Source organism: Diadema antillarum, unplaced genomic scaffold, assembly GCF_040938485.1.
Source record: "Diadema antillarum isolate AM-2024a unplaced genomic scaffold, OU_Dant_1.0 seq00000810_RagTag, whole genome shotgun sequence".
NCBI lineage: Eukaryota > Metazoa > Echinodermata > Echinoidea > Diadematoida > Diadematidae > Diadema > Diadema antillarum.
The window spans coordinates 1,529,885-1,553,649 of NW_027271690.1; the positions used below are offsets into that span (position 1 = coordinate 1,529,885).

Genomic DNA, 23,765 nt, shown 5'->3' on the forward strand with positions numbered 1-23,765 from the left:
ACTTTTTCCATGTCATTTCCCCACTATTTGAAGAGTGAAACATGCAAATATCTCCTAAATAAATCAAAATAAATGGTAAACATAGCAAAGTTAGAAATTAATGCTCTATGTATACTCCACCATATAATTTGCCTTTAAATGCTGAGCTTCCACATAAGATTAAGCTCCTATAACGTTTAATTTCAATGAAAATTGTGTCAGTAGGGCCTTCATCAAATGTTAAGGCCATGAATTGGGATTGGCACGGAGTTCGTTGGAATATTTATAAATTGATTGTTCGGAAAGTCCTACGCCATAACTTCGCACTGTTACCAGCGGATAAGCCTATATTTTGTTCATAAACTCCTCAAAAAAGGTTTGGAAATCTGACTTCAGTTGCACATTTCTCCAGTTTGTAACTACTATACAATACATGCTTGATATCAATGGAAAGATTATTAAATTTTCTTTAAAATGATATCCTACTCATTATGATTATGCTATCAAGTAAAGGGCCGTACTCAAAAGTGTCTGATAAGGTCTGCATTGAAAAGTTGCAAAATGAACAAGAACGGTCCTTATGAATGAGAATGGTCGTGAAGAGTAAATAGAGAACATGTTCTTTTGTGTTATGTCTTTTGTTCTCAACTGGTCAGCCATGAAGAAAAAAATCAATAGACATCTTAACTTCATATTCAAGTTTTCAGTGGTGCCATACCAGGCAATTTTGATAGCTCATCAAGTTTTATGGCGGTACATCATTCCACGTGTAAGCAATGTTCAAAAAGCCCGCGCCATAGGGCAGATTGAAGCTGAGTTGCTTCAAAAAGATGACAACGCATGACCACATAGAGCAAGACTTGTGCGCAACTTTCTCGAGAGAGAAAGCATTACTAGAATGGACTAGCCTGCATATAGTCCCGACCTCAACCAAATAGAATATCTTTGGGATCACCTTGGCAGAGCTGTGGGGAAGAGGGTCACAAATGCAACGACATTGGCAGGACTCCGTCAGATACTGGTTGACGAGTGGAACGCCATTCATCAGCAGCGAATCACGAAGCTAATCAACAGCATGAGGACACGGTGCCAGGCGGTGGTGCAAGCACTTGGATCGTCCACCAGATACTGAGACCCGATCATGTTCAATGACCATATAAAGACAAATTGACATAAAGTAACGACAAACTAAAGATGAAACTCCAATAAAATCAAGAAAATGCCATTTCACTTCTTTATGTCTTTGTTGTGGCTAATGTGGCGAGGTTCTGTAAGATAAAATGGTTTGGGTCATGATCGTTTGTGTTTGTGTGTGTGTGTTTATCTGTTTGGTTGAACGCATACATTTTTTTCACTCCACAAAAATGCTGATGTTACAGTAAATGAACAACAAAGAAACAAATGGGAACTCACTCATAACGAGGAACTTCATTAGGGACGTTAAAGATTTGGCCATTTTGCAGCTTTTAAATTCTGACTTTACCTCATGTTTGTAAGCACTGCACCTCCATGTATACGTTAATCATAACAAGTATGGTGTCATTGTCAAGAGAATTAAACAATCTTTGTGTGGTACTCAGTACAAATAGATTATTTCTAAGGAAAAATGAGAAATGATTGATCAAACTCAGATTTCCAAACTTTTTTAAAGGTTTTATTACAATAATGTCATGGTTTTACGGGCTTCGAGCGTGCTCCTGGTAAACTTGTTCTTTCTTGCTCTTCTTTCCTTTACTTATCTCTGATTATTGTAGACTCTCATGGTATATGTAAATGCTTTACGTTGAGTATTTTTGGTTATGTTTTGTGTATACAGTGCATCATTTTTTATCTTTATCAATATCATAATGGGACCCTATGCAGAACAGTCGTATTTTGCAAATATGACCGTGCATCACAGAACCAACAAAAAGTTGCACACAGTGATTTTGTGTGAGGACTAAAAATAGGTGAGATGAATCAACCCAGTCAAGCTTGAGTTTTTCATATTTTCTGAAAGAGAAACTTCTACGTGATGGTAACTTTTAATAGGCTTACATTCTGGCAAATTTTAAGAACATAGAATGATTTAAAAATTGTGTTTTAGCGGTTTTGCTACAAAGAAGCAGTTTTGCTATAAACATGATAAAGAGCATTTTTTTGCAGAATAGTGTGATAAGATGTGTCTTAAAGGAGCCACCTGTTCATTTCTTAAAAAAAAAATACCTACCCTTCATTTTCAGTTCTAATAAATTTTGAAATGATGATTACACTGCCTTGAAAGATAATCCCTTCATTGTTGTTGCTGAGTTTTTAGTTCTTTTTTTTTTTGTCCCATTCGATGCACAGCTATAGCACGGCTTGGGAAGGTTAAGCGCTTAAATAGACCCTAAGTATGTTTTAGAGACTCTTTTCTCAGTAAACATATTTCCGGAGTATATGTTTCCTTTTCAATATTTGAATTGAGTTATAAATCATTAAAAGCTTAAATTCTGCTCTTTCAGAATCCGTCCTTAACTAAAAATCTATGTCTGGCGACTCTTTGTTGGCTTTGCATGCCACCATGCGGTGCAGGGTCACAAATATAAACGGGCAAACATACCCCTTGTCTCTTCATATTGTATGTATTATTCTTGCAGATTGTACATATCTTATCTGAAGACAGAATAAAACAACAAAGTGCTAAATCAAATGCCCTCAACCCAAACACGTACACACAAACACACACACACACACACACACACACACACACACACACATCCACACAAACACATGGGTATAGTTTGTTATCCGAAAACTTAAATGAGGTTCTTTTTAGTGAATGTGCCTTAATTCGAAAATTAAATAAAGTAATTTGTTATTCCAAAGGTTCGTCAGTCCGAAAACAAAAATTGGTTCGTTACTCTGACAATGAAATGAGTTTGTTACTCCGGAGGTCTCTTCGTCAAGAAAAAAAAATGAAAAAGAGAAAAAAGACATTGTGTACTTTACTTATCTCTGTGGTTTTTGTACATAATAAAACCTGCGATTACGTATACATCCCCACAAATATACACAATCAGACATACCATATATCAAAGAAATAGGAAGCATACAAAACAAATTGCGAACAAAACAGGCACGATCCTTACACACACCTGTTGGCAAACTTGTTCATTATTAGAGGCCACTCGAATTAAGAACAAAAAGTGGATGTGCATGCATGTAACTTATCATACCATTTCAAGAAATCCTGCGGACACCCCTGGCCATGTTCATGAGGATAGACCATCCGCTTCTCATTTTCTATTCATGATTACTCAAAGAAAACAGTGACACCCACCCACTCCCCCCCCCCCCCCCCACCTCCCTATTGATTATCTGATTCTCTGTTGTTGTTTTAATTTGTTCATTTTCCATCCGGAAGATGGCTGGATAACCCATATTCAGCCGCACTATATATATAGGTGGTCTTCCATGGGTCCACTTGGATGTCAGGCGGGACTATAAGGCCTATAAATACTTGAATGAATGAACAATGAATGCATGAATGAATGAATAAATGAATGAAGAGGGATCTTTTACGTACATGGGTTGTGACTTGGTCAAGCACAGGACCTCCATTTCATGTTTTATTCGAGGGACACAGTGTTTTGTCTCTTACTTCAGGGGATGAGATGATAACACACAACAGTTAGACTCGAGAATCTCCGGAATAAAGCAAACACCATTTCATTTTCGGACTAACAACTGTACTTTATTTTCGGACCATCCAACCTTCAGAGGAGCAAACCTTTTTCATTTTCGGACAAACGAACCTATGGAAACATACTTTACTTCATTTCGAATTAATGATTCTTATAGAAAATAAACCTTCGCAATAATGCCACGAGTGTTCGGATTGACCAACCGAATACTTCATTTTCGGACTAACGAACATTTAATTCGGTGTTTCGGAGTAACGAACGAATATTATGTACACGCACGCTCATACACACACACACACACACACACACGCACACACACACACGCGTTGCGTCAAGGTTGTGTTCATCTTGAGCGATTTTCTAAACATAAAAGAAAAACAAGTAAACATCTCTTCTGTTATAGGGTGAATGGCATGCTATCAAATCACTGAAAAAAAAAGTATTATCAACAGTAAGATTACAATAATATTTTCCCAGGGAATTTGGGTGTGCATTTCATGTGCCTTGGGTCAGCTCAATTGGTGGAGGCAAGAATGAACACACACACACACACACACACACACACACACGCGATATACTAAGTAACCAGGTGATGTGCACTGTTTGCACAAAGGGCAAGATTCTCAAAGAAAGTGATCTGCACAGACACCACGCAACATGAGGTAGGCTTTTAACCTCGAAAATGATATAAAGTACGAAAGGCGTTGTCCACTTCATCATTCGGTCAAAACTGCATTGAGACAGCTTGGGAGGCTTCAATAAGGTCTACGGGCGAAACATGGCGAAATCAGGAGCTGCGGCACGACAGGGATTGACAACACGAGATTCAACGGACTCTTGGAGATATATTATCGTTCTCGCCAAGTTCGCACTTATGTTTCTCAACGCGGGACTGGCTCAATCCTTCGGCGTTCTGCTCCCAGAGATGGTCGCTCGTTACAAAACTGACTACAAGACCATGGCGATGATTTGCAGTATGCCGGCAACTCTTATGTACTTTTCTGGTAGGTTTTAGAGTGTAGCACCTCATTCAAGTTCGGTGGTTTTGGGCATACACGGCTGTTTTATGGTTCAAATTTATTCTCGATCAGTCAAGTTGTAGTCATGGCAATCAAATCTAAAATGTAAATTCGTATCAAGTACTCTAATTTCGCGAAGCGGTTATTCAATTTCGCGAGAGACGGGGATATGATTACGCATCGCCGCTCTATTCCAACATTCAGATCACCTAATAATTCAGTCTTGACAAATTCTCGGGTTAAAGGACAAGTTCACGTTCATAAACATAAGGATTGAGAAAATGCAACAATATTAGTAGAACACATCAGTGAAAGTTTGAGGAAAATTGGACAATCGATGCAAAAGTTATGAATTTTTAAAATTTTTGTGTTGGAACCGCTGGATGAGGAGACTACTACAGCTTGTGAGTCATATGCGTACAACAGGATAAAGAAAATGTAAAGAAAATTCAACATATTTTCACTTTTTTTCGCATAATAAAAGAGCACTTGACTTGTCTCTTTCTAAAAGCAGGGGGAATAATATTACCCCTTACATATGTCGGTAACGAGTCAAGGGAATATGTACTTTTTTCAAAAGATGGAATTTTGTGAAATTCTCTTTATATTTTCCTTATATTGTTGTACGCATGTGACATCTAAGTTATTCATACACTGCAGTAGTCTTCTCATCCAGCGGTTACTACACAAAAACTTCAAAAATTCATAACTTTTGAACGGGTTGTCCGATTTTCCTCAAACTTTCAATGACGTGTTCTCCTAATATTGCTACATTCTCTCAATCCTTATGTTTATGAGGGTGAACTTGTCCTTTAAGTTACATTTTGGACCCCTCCCTTTGGTCGATTTTTACTTTCCTCGTATTTACAAGTACGGTGCTCGACCCAGTCGTAGACCTATTTTTTCCCAAAGAGTAGGCTATGTCGACAGACATACATAAAATCTTGTTGGTTGTCAAATGCTTAAGGACAGGCCTGTCCTCATTCAGATAACCCGGAGGTTATCCTCGAGCAGCTGTCAAAGTCGTGTTTAAATGAATGTAGCCTATATGCATGTATGTATGTGTGTAAAGGTTATTGCTTCGGATGACGGTTTGTCGAAGGAATGAGAAATTTCAGTTTAAGTCAAACGTCCCATATAAAGTACATGAAGTTGACATTTGTTCAAACAGACGAGTAACTACAAAAACATGAGGAGTAACGAAAACATTTCCCAAGTTCCATGCCATGAATGCTGTAAATGCTTGCCATTCCGTATAAATTTTAATTCCTTAACGTTCACCACGGCGGTCCGCGGCGATGCTGATGCGAATTTGAATGCATGTTGCGGGCAATTTTAAAAGCTCTGTCACACCTTTCCGGGCAAGCCTTGCGTGCGACTTGCGAAGAACAATTTTTGCTGCCCGGAGGTCCCCGCAGATGACCCGCATATGACAGTACCTAGCACGTATCTCACCAGTAGTTACCCGGAGTTGTGCATGCAAGTCCTCTTTACCCGCAGCCAAGTTTTGGCCCTGTCACACCTTTCCGGGCAAGATACGCGAACTTGATGCGTGTGGGGATTTTCCAGCATGCAAGACAATTTTTGCAGGAGGACAAAGATTTGGGCGAGTTTCGCATGCGTCCTACCTGCTGGACCCGTACTACTTACGTTCTACTTACGTTCATTCCGTTTGACCTACGTGTAGGCGCATCGGGGTGGCGAGTGAGGGCTGACAACTCAGTGAAGGAATTCCTCTGAAGGAATTTGATATGGCAGATCTCCCACAGAATACCATGGAGATGACACGCGCTTCCGGCGCAAAAGCATAGATCCACGGGCAACTTAAGTAGGCCTGCTTCAAGCGGGTCAACTTCCTGTGACTTGCGGCAGCTACGGGGCTCCTACTGGTGTTCTGCGTGGACCTCTGCGGGCAGTCCCCGCGACTCACCCGGAAAAGTCTTGGTCATGCTCAAAACTTGGCTGCGGGTAAATCGGACTTGCATGCGCACCTCCGGGCAACTACAGGCGAGATACGCGTTATGTACTGTCAGGTGCGGGCCAACTCCTGGGAGGTCCGGGTAGCAAAATGTTTTCCCCTGCAGATTAACCCGCAATGCTTTCCCAGACACGGTGTGACAAGGCCTTGAGCATGCATGTTCAAAATTTGTTCCAGGTGAGTCGCGGGGGTCTGCCCGCAGAGGTACACATAGTTGAACACCAGTCAGTGCCAGTAGAAGGCCCTTAGCGGCAGCACCTCGCAGGCAACTCAAAATGCGGTGGTACTTCGCAGTCGTAAAGCAGGTGCTTCGCAGCCCCCGTATGTTGCTCGTAACTGAAAACGGATCGGTTTCGAAGCTCTCACGCAGGTCACACGGATTATGCGCAAGTAGCAGGTAAGTAGCACGCGTCTAGCAGCTAAGACGCCAGTACGGAACTCGCCAACATCCTTGTCCGCCCGCAGAAAATTTTCCTGCGTGCTGGAAAATCCCTACTCGCAACATGCCCGCGTATCTTACCCGGAAAGGTGTGACAGGGCCTTTGTATGGAACCTCTCGACCTTGGAGAGGATATAGGTTCAGCGAGATTGAACGGCTCTCCAGGTTTGGTAGGCCTGAGCGGACCCGAGATCAGTGGCAGTTGAATCAGGGCCTACATAAAAAAAAAACACACACACACACACATGCACATGCACACACACATACACATAATTATGTTGGACGTACATAGTAAACATTTATATCGCATAAAATCATTCGTCTGCTTGACTACTACATGTATAATGTACTAAACAAAGCAGTTGGTCCTGGAAGATTATAATGAAAAACATAGGAAATACTTTATCTGTGACGGAAAGTCATTTATTGCCCAAGAAAAGTGTTTAAAAAAGCAAGCAAGCAAAACAATAACAGCAACAACAACAAAAAGCGATATCATCATTATTCATAAGTGGATGATTTGGGTCTTCAGAGTATTTGTTTACTTGCTCAAGGAACACAAACATTTCCACATCCTATCTTTATTGCACCATCTATTAATATATTACATGACGTGAAATTATGAAAATTAGCTGGAAACATCAAAGGAAAGAAACTAGAAATGGAAGCGTAATATGGTATGTAGACTTGCCATGGCGTTACTTTTGGTCAAGTCGTCACAGCAGGTTATGGAATGAAATTACTTAATGTTGCATGTAACAATTATTCACAAATAATTCATTTTGAAATAATTTTGCCCTCTTTAGGAGATGATTAAAAATTGAAATATCTAAAATGCATGCTTCACAAAATGAGTTTATTGCACAGTCAGTTACCCACATGTGTATTTAAATGCTACATGAGACGCGCAGTTGAATCCTCTCCAAAGCCGTTGATTTCACATTCAAGAAAGGAATTAAATTCTTTGATCAAGCGTCATTCAAAGAACACCGTCAGGAAACTAAGCAGGAAAACAAAACTATAACATCATTATCATTCATGACATTGCATCAATTTTCTGTTAGATGCTAGATGAGGATTCGAAAAAGAGCTCTATACCATAATCCCCCGAGTATAATTATATCAATTTTCATCTCTCCCACTAAACAGCTCCCCTTGCGCACCTGTTACTGAGAGTGGTGAATGCCAGGGTCCTAGCAGTCATCGGAGGATTCCTCTCTGCGGTGCCCCTCATGTGCTTCCCATTCATTGAATCAGTCATTCCACTGGCTTTGCTGACATCGGCAATAGGTAAACTAATCTATAGATGAAGGTCCCAAATGAACTTTCCACCGATAACGTCAAGTCATGTCACTGGACAGAAAAGCCGTGAGAAACCAAAGCTTCTACATAATTTAAAAAAAAAAAGTTAAAAAGTTTTTAAAAAAAGTTTAAAAAAAAGTTTAAAAGTGGTCCTCTTGCAAACATACGTATAACCCGATTAATTCTTTGTTACTAGCCATCCATTCGCCGTCGAAGACACCAGACTTTAGCAGGCCGTCAATTCAATAGTAAATAATACGAAACTATGATTACATGGTCATAAACTCCGATTAACGCTACTGAACTTTCTCTCTGATAAACATTAATCTTGTAATGTTTGCAGGATCCTGTCTTGGATCTTACCACTTTACTAATGCTGCTTTCACTGCTAGGATATAATCTTGCTTTTTAATATTGTTCTTGCTGCAAAACGGTGTGTTTATTTTTTTTTTTCACTTTATCGACCGGTCATAGAATAACAAGAACATATAGGAAAACCTAACAGGATGTGATAGTGATTTTAATTGAAATGGAACATACTGCAGATGTCATCGAATTGTTTGATGTATGTTGAGATTTTGTTGCTTACAGATGTATTAGGGCAACATTTTAACAGTCTTTAATAATCAGTTTATGTTGCACTGATCCCATTGTTCTGAGGAAAGCCACCATTCCCCTATCTTCTGATTGGCTGATTTCAATATTATTAACAGTGTTACCAACACAGTCACAGTCTATGTAATAATGGTGTCATGTGACCTTGTTTCTTCTTTTCTCCTCTATGCAGGAATAGGAATGTCGATATCTGCCTTTCCTCTCTTAGCGATATTGAATGACTTCTTTCCCAGATCTTTTGTTTTCTACAACACAATAACCCTCTTCGGTTCAACATTCGGCGCCTTCTGCCTTCCAGTCATCGTTGAGAGATCGTTAGAAGCCTACGGACAGAGCGGGGCATTCCTTATCCTTGGCGGGATATGTCTCAATGCTGTGGCGTGCGGAGCCGTGGTCCGACCACCGAAGGACCTCCATGAGTTGAAACAAGCACCATCTACCAAGATGGACCTACACAAAAGCGTGATCGAGAGATCAGAGACATCGAACCCTAATACAAAGTCGGCACAAGAAACAAAGACATCGTGTGCAAGGTCATTCCTTAACCGACTGAGTTCGTTCGTCCATGTCTCTGAGCCGATGTTCGTTCTCGTTACACCAGTAACTTTCTTGACCAATTACGTTCTTTACGCATGGATGTTATTTCTTGTGCCTCAGGCAGAATGGCTTGGCATTGAGCGTTCTCATGCCGTGTTCCTCTCTTGGATCGCTGGTATCAGTGGTGTCTTTGGAAGAATCCTCTTCATCATCCTTGTACGCCTGGACTGGAACTCCACCCTGATCTTTGCCTGTTCTTGTTTTGTTTGCGCGGTTTCGTTATTCCTGCTGCCCATAACTACGGCATATGCCTGTCAAGCCATCAACGCCCTTATTCTGGGTTTCATCTTCTTCATCCTTGATTCTGCCCCATCCGCCATGATGAAAAAGACTGTTCGACGTGAGGAGAATATGTCTATGGCTATGGCATCCACCTTGCTGCTATGTGGTGTGGGCGCACTCTGCGGTGATATCTTGTCAGGTAGGCTCGGTGCTACTCGTTTTATAGAATTTGTAAATGTTGTTCTTTTTCTTTTCTGTGTCAAAAATACTGCTAGTTCCTGTTCGGAAGATTTTCCAGCGATTAGCAAGAGATGTGATATGAGAGTAGTTACGTCGAAACCGGTATGTAGGCCTCCTAAGCGTTTCACTTTGAACAAAGTGGAAATTTTGTCAGTTTGTCAATCAGTTGCAATGAAAACATCTCGACCAAAGGAGTTCATGAATTTGAAAGTGGAAATCAAACCCGTTTTTAAATACTTCACTGAAACTTCAGTTGCCCTGAGTGAGTTTGACGAGATGGAGTCTTGTCAAATAACCGATACCACTTTTCACCCGTACAAGGAATGTTGATAGGTCTCTTAAGGAGAGAGGGAGAAATAGAGAGATAGAAAAGAAATTAACATTTATCCTCCCAAAGGCATTTTGTACATGTACTGTTGAAAAGTGACTGCAGTTGGGTGAGTGTTGCAAGTTAACATTCTTGTGTCAGTGAGTTTTAGACAAAATGAACTGCTTGACTTATGGAAATATGAAAAGTACAAATTGAAATAAGTCATAGGTAAGGCGTGAGAATCAATATGCTATGGTCAAATGCATAATCAATGACATCCCTCTGTTTGCGAGAAAACATGAAATAGGCCTACCATTCTCCATGACGGTGAAGCGCAATTCTTTTTGATACACTTATTTTCATATACCCCAAACTAATATTTGCATTCGAGTGGATATGTATATAATGACTATGATGACTATCATATCAGTTGTAATCATGTATATTCACTTACATTTCATGAAATTATCAACGAACTATAGAACATTTACTGCGCCCTCAGTGCCAGATGTCGTTTTGTTACTTTCATAGAAACTAGTCCTGTGTGCAGCAAGCCCTATATACAATCCCCCAGTATCAATATTCATAATTGTAATGGGGGTTATCACTCCAGTTGCTGTGGCCATTCCGTTTTGTGCTTGTAAAAATGAATCAAGCACTCAGTTGAAGACGAGTAATCATGAACGTATTCACGTTAGGGTTAATGGATTAAAATAGAAGAACAATGTGACTAGAAAATGCATGAATAACTTAAAAATTTTATAAACAAGCCCAAACGTGATATCTGTCTTCAACCTCTATGCTGTCCTTTTGACACATTCGAACCGTTTTATTCATATGTCTTCTTTCTATCGCTTGTAATTATTTCATGGGATCTCGTGTTGTTGCTTGTTTATCCAATTCTGTTAACGAGGGTTTATGCCCACGACTGTCTGAAGTATAAAACAATGTATAAAAATGTAATTAGACTGAAATCTAGGGGCTACCAGCACGACTTCCCCGACGGTGTTAAGAACGTTTGCTTGCCCCAATGTAAATTAGCGAAAGGGAATACAACTTTGAGGGGGAAAAAAAAGGTGTAATTAAAGGGATAGTACAGTATTGGTGGAGATGAGAATTGGGCTTTTATGCTTTTGCGAGATACCAAGAAAACACTTATGAAATAGTACAGAGCATACCATTTTAAGAGGAATTCAAAGTTTATTTTATGAAAATCGGGTATAGAATGACTGAAACATCTAAAAACAAAGTAAAACAAAGCGAGCGCAATAGAATGTGGGTCCCACACTTTATTAGAATCGCTCTGTTTTGGATATCTCAGCCATTTCAAAACCAATTTTCATCAAATAAATGTTAAATTCCTCATGGAATTACATGCTCTTTCATATTTCATAAGAGGTTTATCATTTTTTCACCAAAAAATGTTGGAAACCTGAAATTAGGTCTCAACCAAAACTATACGAGCCCTTTAAAGGGGATGGCTAGTAACTGATCAGTGGGAATCAGTGGGAATGCTGAGGGATGATTGTTCCAATCCTTGTGGGATTCATTTAAGAGTACATTATATATCTATTCTTGTGTGAAAATTATTTGCTTCAGAATGGTCTCATATTCAAGTAATGTGCAGTTTAATGTTTCCAGGTAAGCGTCCCTGGTCAGTGACGGGGCATTAATCTGCACATTACTTGAATATGAGACCGTTCTGAAGCAAATAATTTTCACACAACAGTAGATATATAATGTACTCTTAAATGAATCCCACAAGGATTGGAACAATCATCCCTCAGCATTCCCACTGATTCCCACTGATCGGTTACTAGCCATCCCCTTTAAAGTATAGTTGAATTAATTTGTCCCTGTATTTGGACTAATCGCTTAACTATCTTCCATGTGATTATCTTATTCTTCCTGTCCACTCTCTTTCCATTTTCTTTTTTATGACAGGTCATATCCTCTACGCAACCAAGTCTTACGCAATCGTCTTTGTGTCGTTGGGTGTGCTTCAAATCACAGCGCTCATCAACCTCATCGTGGCCGAAGTCATTGATAGGATAAGAAATCAAGACAAATGCCGGTAGACGGTAAACTATAGATACGCATTTTGTGAGGCGCTGCGTATATCTTGGGATATTGAAAACGAGACATGTGAATTTGTGTTGCAATATTGGCTGTCATTGGAAAAGTAACAACAATTACAGGAACTACATGAGGCTCAAAATATCTCAATAACATTATTTGTGAGGTCACTGAGTGAAAGTAACAAAAAAAAAAACAATTTTGCTGCATGGTCTAATAATATGATTTCCTATTGCACCAAAAAAAAAAGCTTGGACATCAAAGCCTCGCGATATCTGGTTTTATGATTACAGTCCGACCTTGGCTATATATCTGGCCATCACTTTTCTGGACAGGCAATACAGGAACTACGATAATCTTTCCATTTCGTGTACCTTTACGGAAGTGCACAACTATTATTTCTTTCGCGAAAACGAGGAAAAGATACATTTTGTGCATGAGTTTCCATCACTGTGATATGATGTACATTTATGCCAACCAAAATATTGTTGCTGGAAGAAACAAAGACCGAGAGAAAGATGTCTTTTCTGTCGTACTTATTTCCACATTATATCATTAATCACCGTAAATGATGTATACTCCAACATAGAAATAGCTTTGGCTCTGCACGGGAACCATATTCCTGTTTTTTTCTTTTTCATTATATACATGGTTTGCTCCGGATATCAACCCCACTTACCTGAATGCATTACGTAAGACGATTTTTGTTCAATACAATTGTGGGATTACGTAATAGCAGTGACTCACATGCGCTCGTACGCGCAGTGGCATTAGCATACCATATTACTCTCCTGGTCATGACTTTCATAAGAATGTGAATTGTTGACCGCATTTCAAACGTCATCCAAACTCGACTGCGTTTTTTCCACTCTAAAACGCATTATACAGCATACCGAAGTGTGCATGGTGTATCAATTCCTACGTAATTATGATTGCAGAATCATTCATTCATACATTTTCTGAGAACTATTGATACTCAAAATTAAATATTCTGCTTACTGAACAATGTCTTACCCTGATGTCCATGATCTGAATTAGCCGTTCTTAATAGATAAATTCATGCGAAGGTTTGACACGCTCAATTTTACTATGAAGAATCATGATCATTGTTTTGTATAAAATTTCTCTTTTAATATTGTATCAAATTTTGTCAGTTTCTATCAGTATAATGCAGCATCCCTCTTCATAATTCTAATATAGTGTGACAGTGTATATCTAATCCGTATCATGGTGATGCCCTTCAAAAAATGTATGACCATTATACGCTTTCCACTGGTTGCTGTTTGATTGATGTCAGCAACTTCTTTAAGTTGCTCTTTTTGAGTGTTGTTTTATTTTCATAGTCCACTTTCATTATTCTTTATTATCTTACATTTCCTCGTAATTCAGCGCAGATAAAACTTAAGGAGCTCCTTCCGATTTTATTGTCATTCTTTTTTCCTGTACAGTCACTGGCCATGACCGTGTGCACCCATCGTAACGACATGGATTGTTTTATCGAACATGAACCAAAAACTCTAGCTGACGCGCGAAAAAAGAAAAACATTCTCCGTCGAAAAGCATTTGGCAAGGAAAGCACTGAGGAAGACAGAAAAAACTTTCGGTCAGCAGTTAAAGCAGTATCTTTTCTAAAACAAGCGATCTGACAAAAGGAAAGCTGGAAAAACGACCGCCTACCTGGAAAATCTTTACAGAAAAGACTTCTGGAACTTCTCAAAACAAGTATGTAACGGAGACTTTAATAAAGCTACTCCCAGTATTTCCTTCTCGAAAGAAACGGCAGATGAGTATTATCCACAAAGATACTCCCGAGCTGAGCATATCGATTTTAATCAGCTCCAATGGTTCCCATACATAAACGTAGATGAAAGAAATTATGAATTTGATTTAACCCCGGTTACACCTAAACAAGTAAAATTAGTATTACAAGCCAAGAAGGCTTCTTCCTCTCCCGGGCCAGATGGCCTTATGTACGGCTTGCTTAGAAATACTCCTTGTGTTCACCATTTTTTGGCCACTCTATTTTCTCAACTACTTCTTGAAACAAATGACCCCCCTGAGAGCTGGTCCTGTTGCCAAGTAACGCTGATACATAAGGCCGGGGATACAAATGTACCGGAAAATTTCAGAATGATTTCGTTAACTTCTTGTGTAAGCAAAATTTTCCCCCAAATACTCGCAAACCGTCTAGCATGTTATCTGACTACAAATTGTTTCATTGACCCGAATGTGCAGAAGGCTTTCATCAATGGAGTTAATGGTTGTGTCGAGCATAATCAAGTCTTACATGAAATAATTGCGCACAGTAAAGCCAAGAAACGCACAGTGCATCTAACGTTTTTCGATCTGGCGGATGCTTTTGGGAGTGTTAGCCACGAGTTGATATCCCATTCCTTGCATCGTTTTCATGTACCAACCAATCTATCGGTGTATATCGACAATCTGTACGGTAGATTGCAAGGTAGTGTAAAAGGTAACAAATGGCTGTCTCAACCTTTCACGTTTAAAAAAGGCGTGTTTCAGGGAGACCCCCTCTCACCTATGATTTTTCTGTTATGTTTCAACCCCCTTATTGAATATCTCGGACAGATGAAGGATGGACTGGGGTGTGATCTGAATGGCACCAGAATCATAACAACTCCGTACGCGGACGATTTCAATTTGATCACGAACAACAAAGTACAACATCAAAAAATAATTGACCAATTGCACTCATACACAGCGTCAATGGGAATCAAACTAAAACCTTCCAAATGCTGCAGTCTTTCTATCTGCGGTGGTGTCCCTAAAGAGATTGACTATTCAATCGGCTCTGAACGTATTCGTTCAATCAAAGATAAGTCTCATAAATTTCTGGGTTCGCATATTTGTTTTAGTGGCAAACCAGCCGAAGTATGCGAGTAAATAATGGTCAAGATGCAAAGAATTGAAGAAACATGTGTCCGTCCGGAGTTTAAGGTTGCCATCTATTCACGTTACCTGCTAAATTCTATCCGTTTTTTGCTTACAGTTCATACACTGCAAAAGACCCACCTAGATAAACTCGATGTAATGACCGACAAACATCTGAAAAAATGGTTAGGTATTCCCGCTCGTGGTGCTAACATCGCAATTGTTCACTTACCCCATGGTCTCAACAGTTACGTTCAGACGGCAGGCCCTAACCTCGAGGTTAGGAAACCTCGAGGTTTCGCTCTTGCCCCCTAACTACGACGTGTGTCCACACGACGAATCTTAACCTCGAGGTTACGAAACTTCGAGGTTAAGCTTCTGCCCCCCGTAACTACGAGTGGGTCCTACTCGATGTTAAAACCACAAAACCGGAAGTTTCAGCCCACACTGCTAACAAGGCGTATATTTATTCTTTAGTCGAACCCTGTCGGACTCGCTTACGGGTACTCTTTTTCTCTGTCATGGTATGCAGAGATAGCACTGCACTGATGACTTTATGCCTTTATGAAGATATTCGTCGAAAACATTTTTTTTTAGCGTCGGAGAAGAATATAGAATACAGTTTGATAGCGAGTAAATGTTAATTCGACGTGTTCAGTTTCAGAGATCAAGCGCATGGGAAGAAAAGATGATGTTGTTGTGTCATACGTCATAGGTTTTTCACGTGTGGTGTATTTGTGGTGTACGTTTGGGAGGTTGACCCGGAAGCAGAGGGAAATTGTGGGGGCCGGAGTTTACGGCGAGGTCACTCTTAACTTCGAGTTCGTTGTGTTTTGTGTCCACACGGTGCTTAACTACGAGTGGGGACCCCCCGCGGCTCGTGGTTAGAGCGCTAACCATAAGATTTCTCGTGGCTCGAAACTTCGAGCAAACCTCGAGGTTTGCTAACTACGAGTGCGTCTTCACGGTCCCTAACTACAAGCTCTAACCTCGAAGTTTCCTAACTTCGAGGTTAAGGGCTCCCGTCTGAAAGCCTATCTGACATCTACCGCCAGTCTCAATCTCTAGCTTTCACCAGATCGAGAGTCAAAGCTGATACAAGCGATTGACTCCGCCATAAAAGAGAGTCAAATTGGGCACGTAAACAGTCCACTGTTGTGAATTGTAACGTAACTCATGGTAAAGTGGGAAATTTAGTTAATGTGCAGATAAGCTCATGGAACGCAGTAAAGAAAATGGTTAAGCAGGTAATAGAGGAGGATACAGTGAAACACTGGACTGATGGAGTAGCGCCACTCTTAGTGCAGGGGAAATTCACATCATTACTGTTACTGGAAAATGAGAATCTAACATGGAAATCGATCATGTATAACCTCCCCAAAATTATCATTAATTATCATTATCAATGCGTGTATAGATTCTCTGCCCTCCTACACAAACTTGCACACCTGGGGTAAACGCCTCAGTGATAAATGTGTCTTCTGCCCGGGCACCACTGGCACTTTGCACCATATACTTTCAAACTGCCCAGTTTTTCTAGATAGATACGAGTGGCGTCATAACAACCTGCTGAGATGTATGAAACATTCCTTGAAAATCTGTCCAACGGGACGATTTACACTGACTTAGAGGGGCACTCAATCGCCGGGGGCACCATACCTCCCCATATTCTCACTACAAGTTTGCGCCCAGATTTAGTTATCCTTAAGGAAGAACAAGATATCACGATTGTTGAACTAACTGTTCCCTTTGAAATGAACCTCAAGGATGCACATCAAAGAAAAGTAGAAAAGTATAATTCAATTGTGCGGGACACCCAGGATAAGGGCTACTCAGTGTCATTCCACGCGATAGAAGTCGGGGCAAGGGGCCTAATAGACCGGGGGAACAAAAGCCGTTTAAAGCGAATTCTGAGAATAACAGGTTCAAAGATTCGTCCAAACGAATTTTTCCAGACACTCTCTAAACTCGCCATACTCTCCTCTTTTTCAATATTTTATGCCAGGAAAGAGAGAGCTTGGGGGGAGGTACGGCACCTAGATCCATGACTTATAGTTATGCAATATTCACACCCACTATGAAGCCGAAGTAGAAGTACAGGAATATGTTTGCCGGTCTGTAAGTCTGTTTGTAATCATGTGTTATGTATGTGATATAATTATAGAATACTGTTTGAGGTATGTTATAATTATTGATATAGATATTTATTGTTTGTATAATATACAGGCACAGATATTTACGGTTTATATGTGGTATTGGCTGTAGATTCTTTTTTTTCCCCCGGGAAGGGGGGGGGGGGGGGGAGGAGGAGGGTAGCCGCAGGTAGGAGATGGGGATAGCGGGTGAAAGTTTATTCTGCCGCTGCGGCTGGTTTGGATTTCACATTTTTTTAATGTTTTGTTTTTTGTTGGAAAGGAAAGGAATTTGAGGTTAAATGATATGTTTGGAAAGTTGAGATGAGATTAGTATTGATGCACTGCAATATTATGGGTGAATGGGTAATTGAAAAAAAATGTAGAAATGTTTGTTTATAGTTTTTGGTTTTAGGTTGAAAAAGATTTATAGTTGTAAATAAGATGGGTCTTGATAATTATAATATGTGGTAGGGGGTATGGGGCACAGAGCCAAATAAAGATTAACGTTGGTGAAGATTTGATGAGATGATGATGACAATAAGGTTTATGTAGTTTTTTTTTTGTATATACGTATATGTGTGTGTATATGTATGTATATGCATATATATAGGCCTATATGTGTATTTGTATAATTTATTATATTATATTTTAATGCGGATTATTGTATTAATACTGTGGATGATAACTACATCACTGCTGTTGTTGTAACACAGAAATAGTATCATGTATTGATTGTTTTTATTGATTGATCACCGGTAATATTTGATATTCTATGTGTGATATGGGTTGCAATAATGTAAACCCTAATATTGTTGTTTTGTATCCTCATGTACGTGTCTAAACCTGCCATTCGTTTTGAATGAAACGATGGACCTGGTTCTTTTGTATATTTGTTATTCTCACACTTACTTGAACTTGAATAAAGTCATGATTAAACAACAACCCACGTTGTCTTCCTCCTTCCAATGCCTTGTGTCACTCATGGTTGTACGTTTCATTAGGGAGGTACTTCTCACCTCCTTTGTTTCATGTATGTGTGTATCCCTTTCCCGTTTCTCTCTTTCTTCCAGGTCTGTATATTTATTTTCACGCAACTTCTGTCTCCGGGATTAGGTGGAGAGCCTGTTTACTCCTGAGTTTCTCCTTCCAAATTCATGGCTAACGCGTCACATTTTGCTTTTAGCTCTTTAAGGGCCGTTCACACTGGAGCGGTTTTGCGGCAGCGGCAGCGGCAGCGGCGTGCCGCAAAAATCCCTCGCGTGTTGTTCATATACAACCGTTCACACTGGAGCGGTAGCGGTGACTTTTCAGAGCGGCAACCGCAAGCGGTTTTCTCGAATCGCTCCGCAGAGCGATTTTTCTAGTCTGCCGCTGCGGCGAGGTTGGTATTGACCAATTATAATAGAGTATAGTTCGTGACGTTATTTATGTGGGTGGGGTCATAAACTTTAGCTTGAAAAAGAGTCTCGCGAAGGTACAACACCTCGATCGAAGAGCGGAACGAAGACGTCCAAAAAAGACAACTTTTGTACAATAAACTCAATTATGTTCACAAAAACACTCCTGAGGAAAATATCGAATTGGAGACCATTGGTGATGAAATCGGGCTAAATGGTAAGTTGCTCGTTTGGTTTTCTCAAGGTTTTGCTATTTGTTTCGACCCTTGACAGCGGTCACTCTCTTGCAGAGGCTACATTGCAGATTGTAACTTTCCACGTATTTTGCCATAGACGCAGACTCGCCAGCGAAAGAAAGCAGTCTATCAATACCACAGTCCCATATACGCCTATCTATGTCTGATATAGTATTCCGCCAACGTGGTACTGAAGCCTTTGAAGTCTAGAGTAGATCTAGCCCCGGAGACCGCGCCGCCAGGAATTAATTCCACACGCAGGTGTGGCGGCTGTCGCAGTTAGAGTAGATCTAGAACTAGAGGTCTACTAGGTCCAGCAGTAGGAGCACTCCTACTGTCCGACTAGTCCCACACCTACTAATGACCAGTAATGTATGGGGTCCATAGAATTCTAGATGGGAAGGGCTTCTCATATGATCAATGGACCACAATATGGTCGATTGTATACTACTGGTAGGTAGGCGGAAGGGCCTCATTTTAAAAAAAAAAGAAAGAAAGAAAGAAAGAAAGGTTAGTACTGGTTACGTAGGCGTATACAACGTATTTATTATATGCTTCTTAGTAGACTAGACACTCTAACGTTAGATATGTTTGATATCATAGAGTATTTTTGAATTATTTCTAATGAAATTAAAATAATGTAGGCCCTGCCTAAGGAAAATTTTGGAATTAAAGTAGGAACCTTCTAATTCATAAGTAAAAATTTGGCATAAATTAATACGGGGAAAAAATGATCAATGATAAACGGCAAATAAATTCAAATAAAAACAACAACAGAAACACCTAGACTGTAGGCCTGATACTCTGATAGTACTGTTAATCGTTGTGGTAGACATAGTTCTAGACCTAAACGCACGTTAGGCCCTAAAAGGTATGTTCTGGGTATTTACTATTAACTGATCTGCCTCTTCTAATCTATACAGCCGTTACAGGCCTAGATCTAGGTCACATACTACGTAGGTGTTTTTGTACTGCCATACCGCCACCGCGCTGGTATAAATGCATACACATAACCACAACTTTGTCCATTGGCATTGCATTGGCATGACAAAGACGATCTACTTGAATTTACTCGCGTTCAGTCTCGCATCATCAGACAGGCAGTGAAGTAGGACTGATTTGTCTTGTTAGAAAGTGAATCAAATCCTCTCAGGCTGAGTCTGACCAAGTTAAGGGTAATGTTTTTAAATATCACTTTAACTGTAACTGTACTGTAGCTGGTAAGCATGTGCATTATCTTGTATTGCTTTTCCAAAGATGCCCACATTTCCCACAATCAATAGACTTGGATGGTTTCTTCAATGTATGGTAAGGGTACCAGCTATCGGCAGGGTACATTGACACCCTGCGTATCATGGCTGTTTGCGTATAGAACAAAAAGGTACGCGTGGGATTAAGTGCCATTTTATAGCTATGAAAACAGTTACAAAGAAACGAAAATCAAGCCAACAAAACAAACTGAACACGTTTCAATTACACATCCACTCAGTAACAATGCATGACTATGAAATTCACATGTATTACCTATGGAGGGAAGGGGTGCAGATCGTGAGGTACCCTTTTTCAGCCACGCAAAGAAAATGCGTCGCACGCACTAAAATTGCATAATTTTACAACGGAGATTCAGATCAACAGAACGGTCACGAGATTTGAAACTGCAGTATTTACAGCTTATTTGAGGAAAAACTTAGGCGAATTTGTTTTATAATTTTGGAATAAACTGCTCTGCAAATTCATAGGGTGCCGATAGGTGGTACCCTCATTCATACAATTTAAATGCCAGTGATGCAGTGGTTAGTTAATTGCTGACCCTTGACATATTGTATCAAGGGTTGAAGCAGCCACTTCGTCTGGGAGACTGTGCCAGTCCTTTGTGTTCCTCGGTAGGAAAGATGACCCTCTGTATTGTGTTCTGCAGGTACCGTAATTCAGTGCATTAATTCATGTTGGTAGCAATACCAAATGTATATTTTCATGAATAGTTTCATTGATAAAAGCACTTGGCATTTTAGTAGCACTTACACTGTACTGCAAAATGAGCAATTTAAGAGCAAAAATCAGATATCAAAAGTTCAGGCAATCAATTCCTGCATGTGGTGTTGGTTGTGGGGATGAAGGGCTAAGGCGCTTTTTAAAAGAGACCTGTTTATATTACATTAATTCTTTGTGCTGAGTAAAAAGTTCCCCCTATTCATGTAAGGAAATAATGTTATAATGCTTTGTATAACACATCATTTGTATAACACCTCACTTGTATGAATATCATTTACCCTCAGGTAAACAGTGATTGAATCTGCTTCCCTCCTATTCAGCAAATGCGGAAAGACCATGCAAAGGAGGCTGCATCCCTGATCAGGCTTTGATGCAAGCTCACTCATTGACTGGAAAACTGTGAGTTTCAGCTTTCAGGATTTACTGAAAGTGCATTATTCAAAAGATTGACATTCTAGGTACATTTATACCATAACCATTGTTCAGAACTTGACCTTACTCCTGTGGGGGGGGGGGGGGGGGGGGGGGGGGGGACAACTTTATTTTGGAAGTGATGGTACATGTATTGCACCGTACCTGATAATTCTAATGACAACACAGGTACATATTTTGTATGTCGATCACCTAGAACTAAAGAGTGAACTTAACTTAAGAGTGAAATTTCTGTGAAGGCACATCTTTTAATCTTTACCCTGCCCCTTCATTTCAAGGAAATGTACATATATGTAGATTCTTCTCTTTCTTTATAATGTATATGGCATCATCCCATACATTTGACAGGTATCACAATATGCAGCATGGACCAATCAATCATTTTAATAGTGTATTATAGTGTACCATAGGTGCCTAGGTCTAGTAATTGGCCCTTACCAATTTAATCAGTTTCGGAGGACATGAAAATGCAAGTCAAATGTAACTTTGAATGTAAAATTGTCTGTCACTTTTATTATTTTTTTTTTTTTGGGGGGGGGGGGTGGTCAAAAAAAAATTGACTTTAGACAAAGTTACACTTCTTTGCAAAGATAGTTCTGGTTTGTAATTAAGCTAGACATGGGGAAAAATAAACAAACAAACAAATAACTCCATGAAGGCCAGAATTGTGTAAATTGTTCTGTTGTGATCTGTAGCTTTCTTACTGGCCTGTACTACCTCCCCATTCCCTTCTGAAACAATTTTGCCCCCTGTTTCCAGATATCATGTTTGACTCACTCCTGTATGTGCATAGTAGATCTTCAGCTTCAAAGAATGACCTTCTGATCTTGGTCACTCTTGCTCCTAGTTTGCTGGAGTTGCTAGTAAATATATGATACAAAATTACTGGAAATATCATGTATATAAAGGCATAAGAAAATAGTGCACATCAATACATGTATGTCTTCAAAATGTTTACACTGTTTCCATATGCTTGCCTTTTTCATTCTTCCAGGAAGGACTGTTTTAACTGCTCATATGTGGTCGACACAGAACATCCGCAGTCACAGCCCTTCATCCTTCTTATTGGAGAAAGCAAATCATACCCTCTTCAGGTACATGTATCTGCAGTTGTGGAGCACAGGGCACAATCCTCAAGGCATTGTGGGTGCAGCTGATCTTGTCTTCAAGTTGATCTTCGTTCTAAATCGCAAGTGCTGGCCACATTGCATGGCAGTGAGACCATTTTAAAAGGGACTCCTGTACAAACAAGGAGGATTTGTAACTTTGGCATCCATCCCTTATTTTCGAAATTAAGAGTAAAGATTAGAGTCAACCATAATGCAACCATTTATTTATCATCTCCACCCTTCCCGTATCAAGTCTGCATAATCAAACAGCATTTGCTTGAGAAGTACATACAATGTTATAGGGAAATAGGCACTGACCTTTAATTGTGGTTTCCTCATAACAGTGACCATTTTATTTCACAAGCCATTTGCCATATGGATATTGTTGTATTTTGACTACACCTGTACCATGTATGAATGATAAGGTACATGTATATTGATACTATTAGTGGTCAATGCTTCTTTGAAACATGTATTCACTTTTCAAGGAGTTTAGTTTTACTTATGATAATGTAGACAAGTATCGATGTGTGAAAAGCTGCTAATTCCATTATTACACACCACGCCCACACATAGTGTGTACAAGTTGACAAGGGATGTATAGAGCACCAAACTGTGACATCGCCATGGAAACTAGTTCTAAATGACCTCACCTGACCCAAATATCTATCAACGCTATTGTTGCTAACCATGCTTGCACCTGGTTCCAACCCAAGTTACAACAACTCTTGCTTTTTTAGGAGCTGACCTAGAACTTGGCATATGTGGCCAGTATTACAGGTAAATGTGGTATGTAATTAATGTGTTGCCATGGTAATGAAAAAAAAATCTATAGAAAATTTAACCAAAATATTGTGGATCAAACTACTTTCAGTCTTTATAATGTGAATGGTAATTTGAAAACACAAGATATAATTGTCTTCAACTGGCATCCTTCATGAATCACTTGAGTAGTGAAGATGTACCCCAAGCAATTTCATCTATGTTCGTAAGAAGTGATCAAGTTCTTCATGATTATCATACAAGGCAGGCTATTGTGTATCACTTCGCAGTTAGAACTCGACTCAGGAAATGTGATGGCATATACATGTACAGGCCCACAACACAAGAATTCTTTGCATTGCTCCCAG

At 39.8% G+C, this 23,765-nt stretch overlaps 1 protein-coding gene and 1 long non-coding RNA gene across 2 annotated transcripts; both read left to right on the forward strand.

The window, feature by feature from the left end:
* Window positions 1-4,422: 4,422 nt before the first annotated feature.
* LOC139739676 (monocarboxylate transporter 12-like) lies at window positions 4,423-12,444 on the forward strand. Its single transcript, XM_071650287.1, has 4 exons — window positions 4,423-4,648; window positions 8,230-8,370; window positions 9,110-10,015; window positions 12,311-12,444. Exons 1-4 carry the CDS (start codon window positions 4,423-4,425, stop codon window positions 12,442-12,444), a joined length of 1,407 nt encoding a protein of 468 aa, XP_071506388.1.
* A 6,548-nt stretch (window positions 12,445-18,992) lies between these two features.
* Window positions 18,993-22,706, forward strand: LOC139739708 (uncharacterized). The gene is made up of 3 exons (XR_011711520.1): window positions 18,993-19,083; window positions 21,415-21,493; window positions 22,521-22,706. It is a non-coding gene; the product is annotated as an uncharacterized lncRNA (long non-coding RNA).
* The last annotated feature ends 1,059 nt before the right edge of the window (window positions 22,707-23,765 follow it).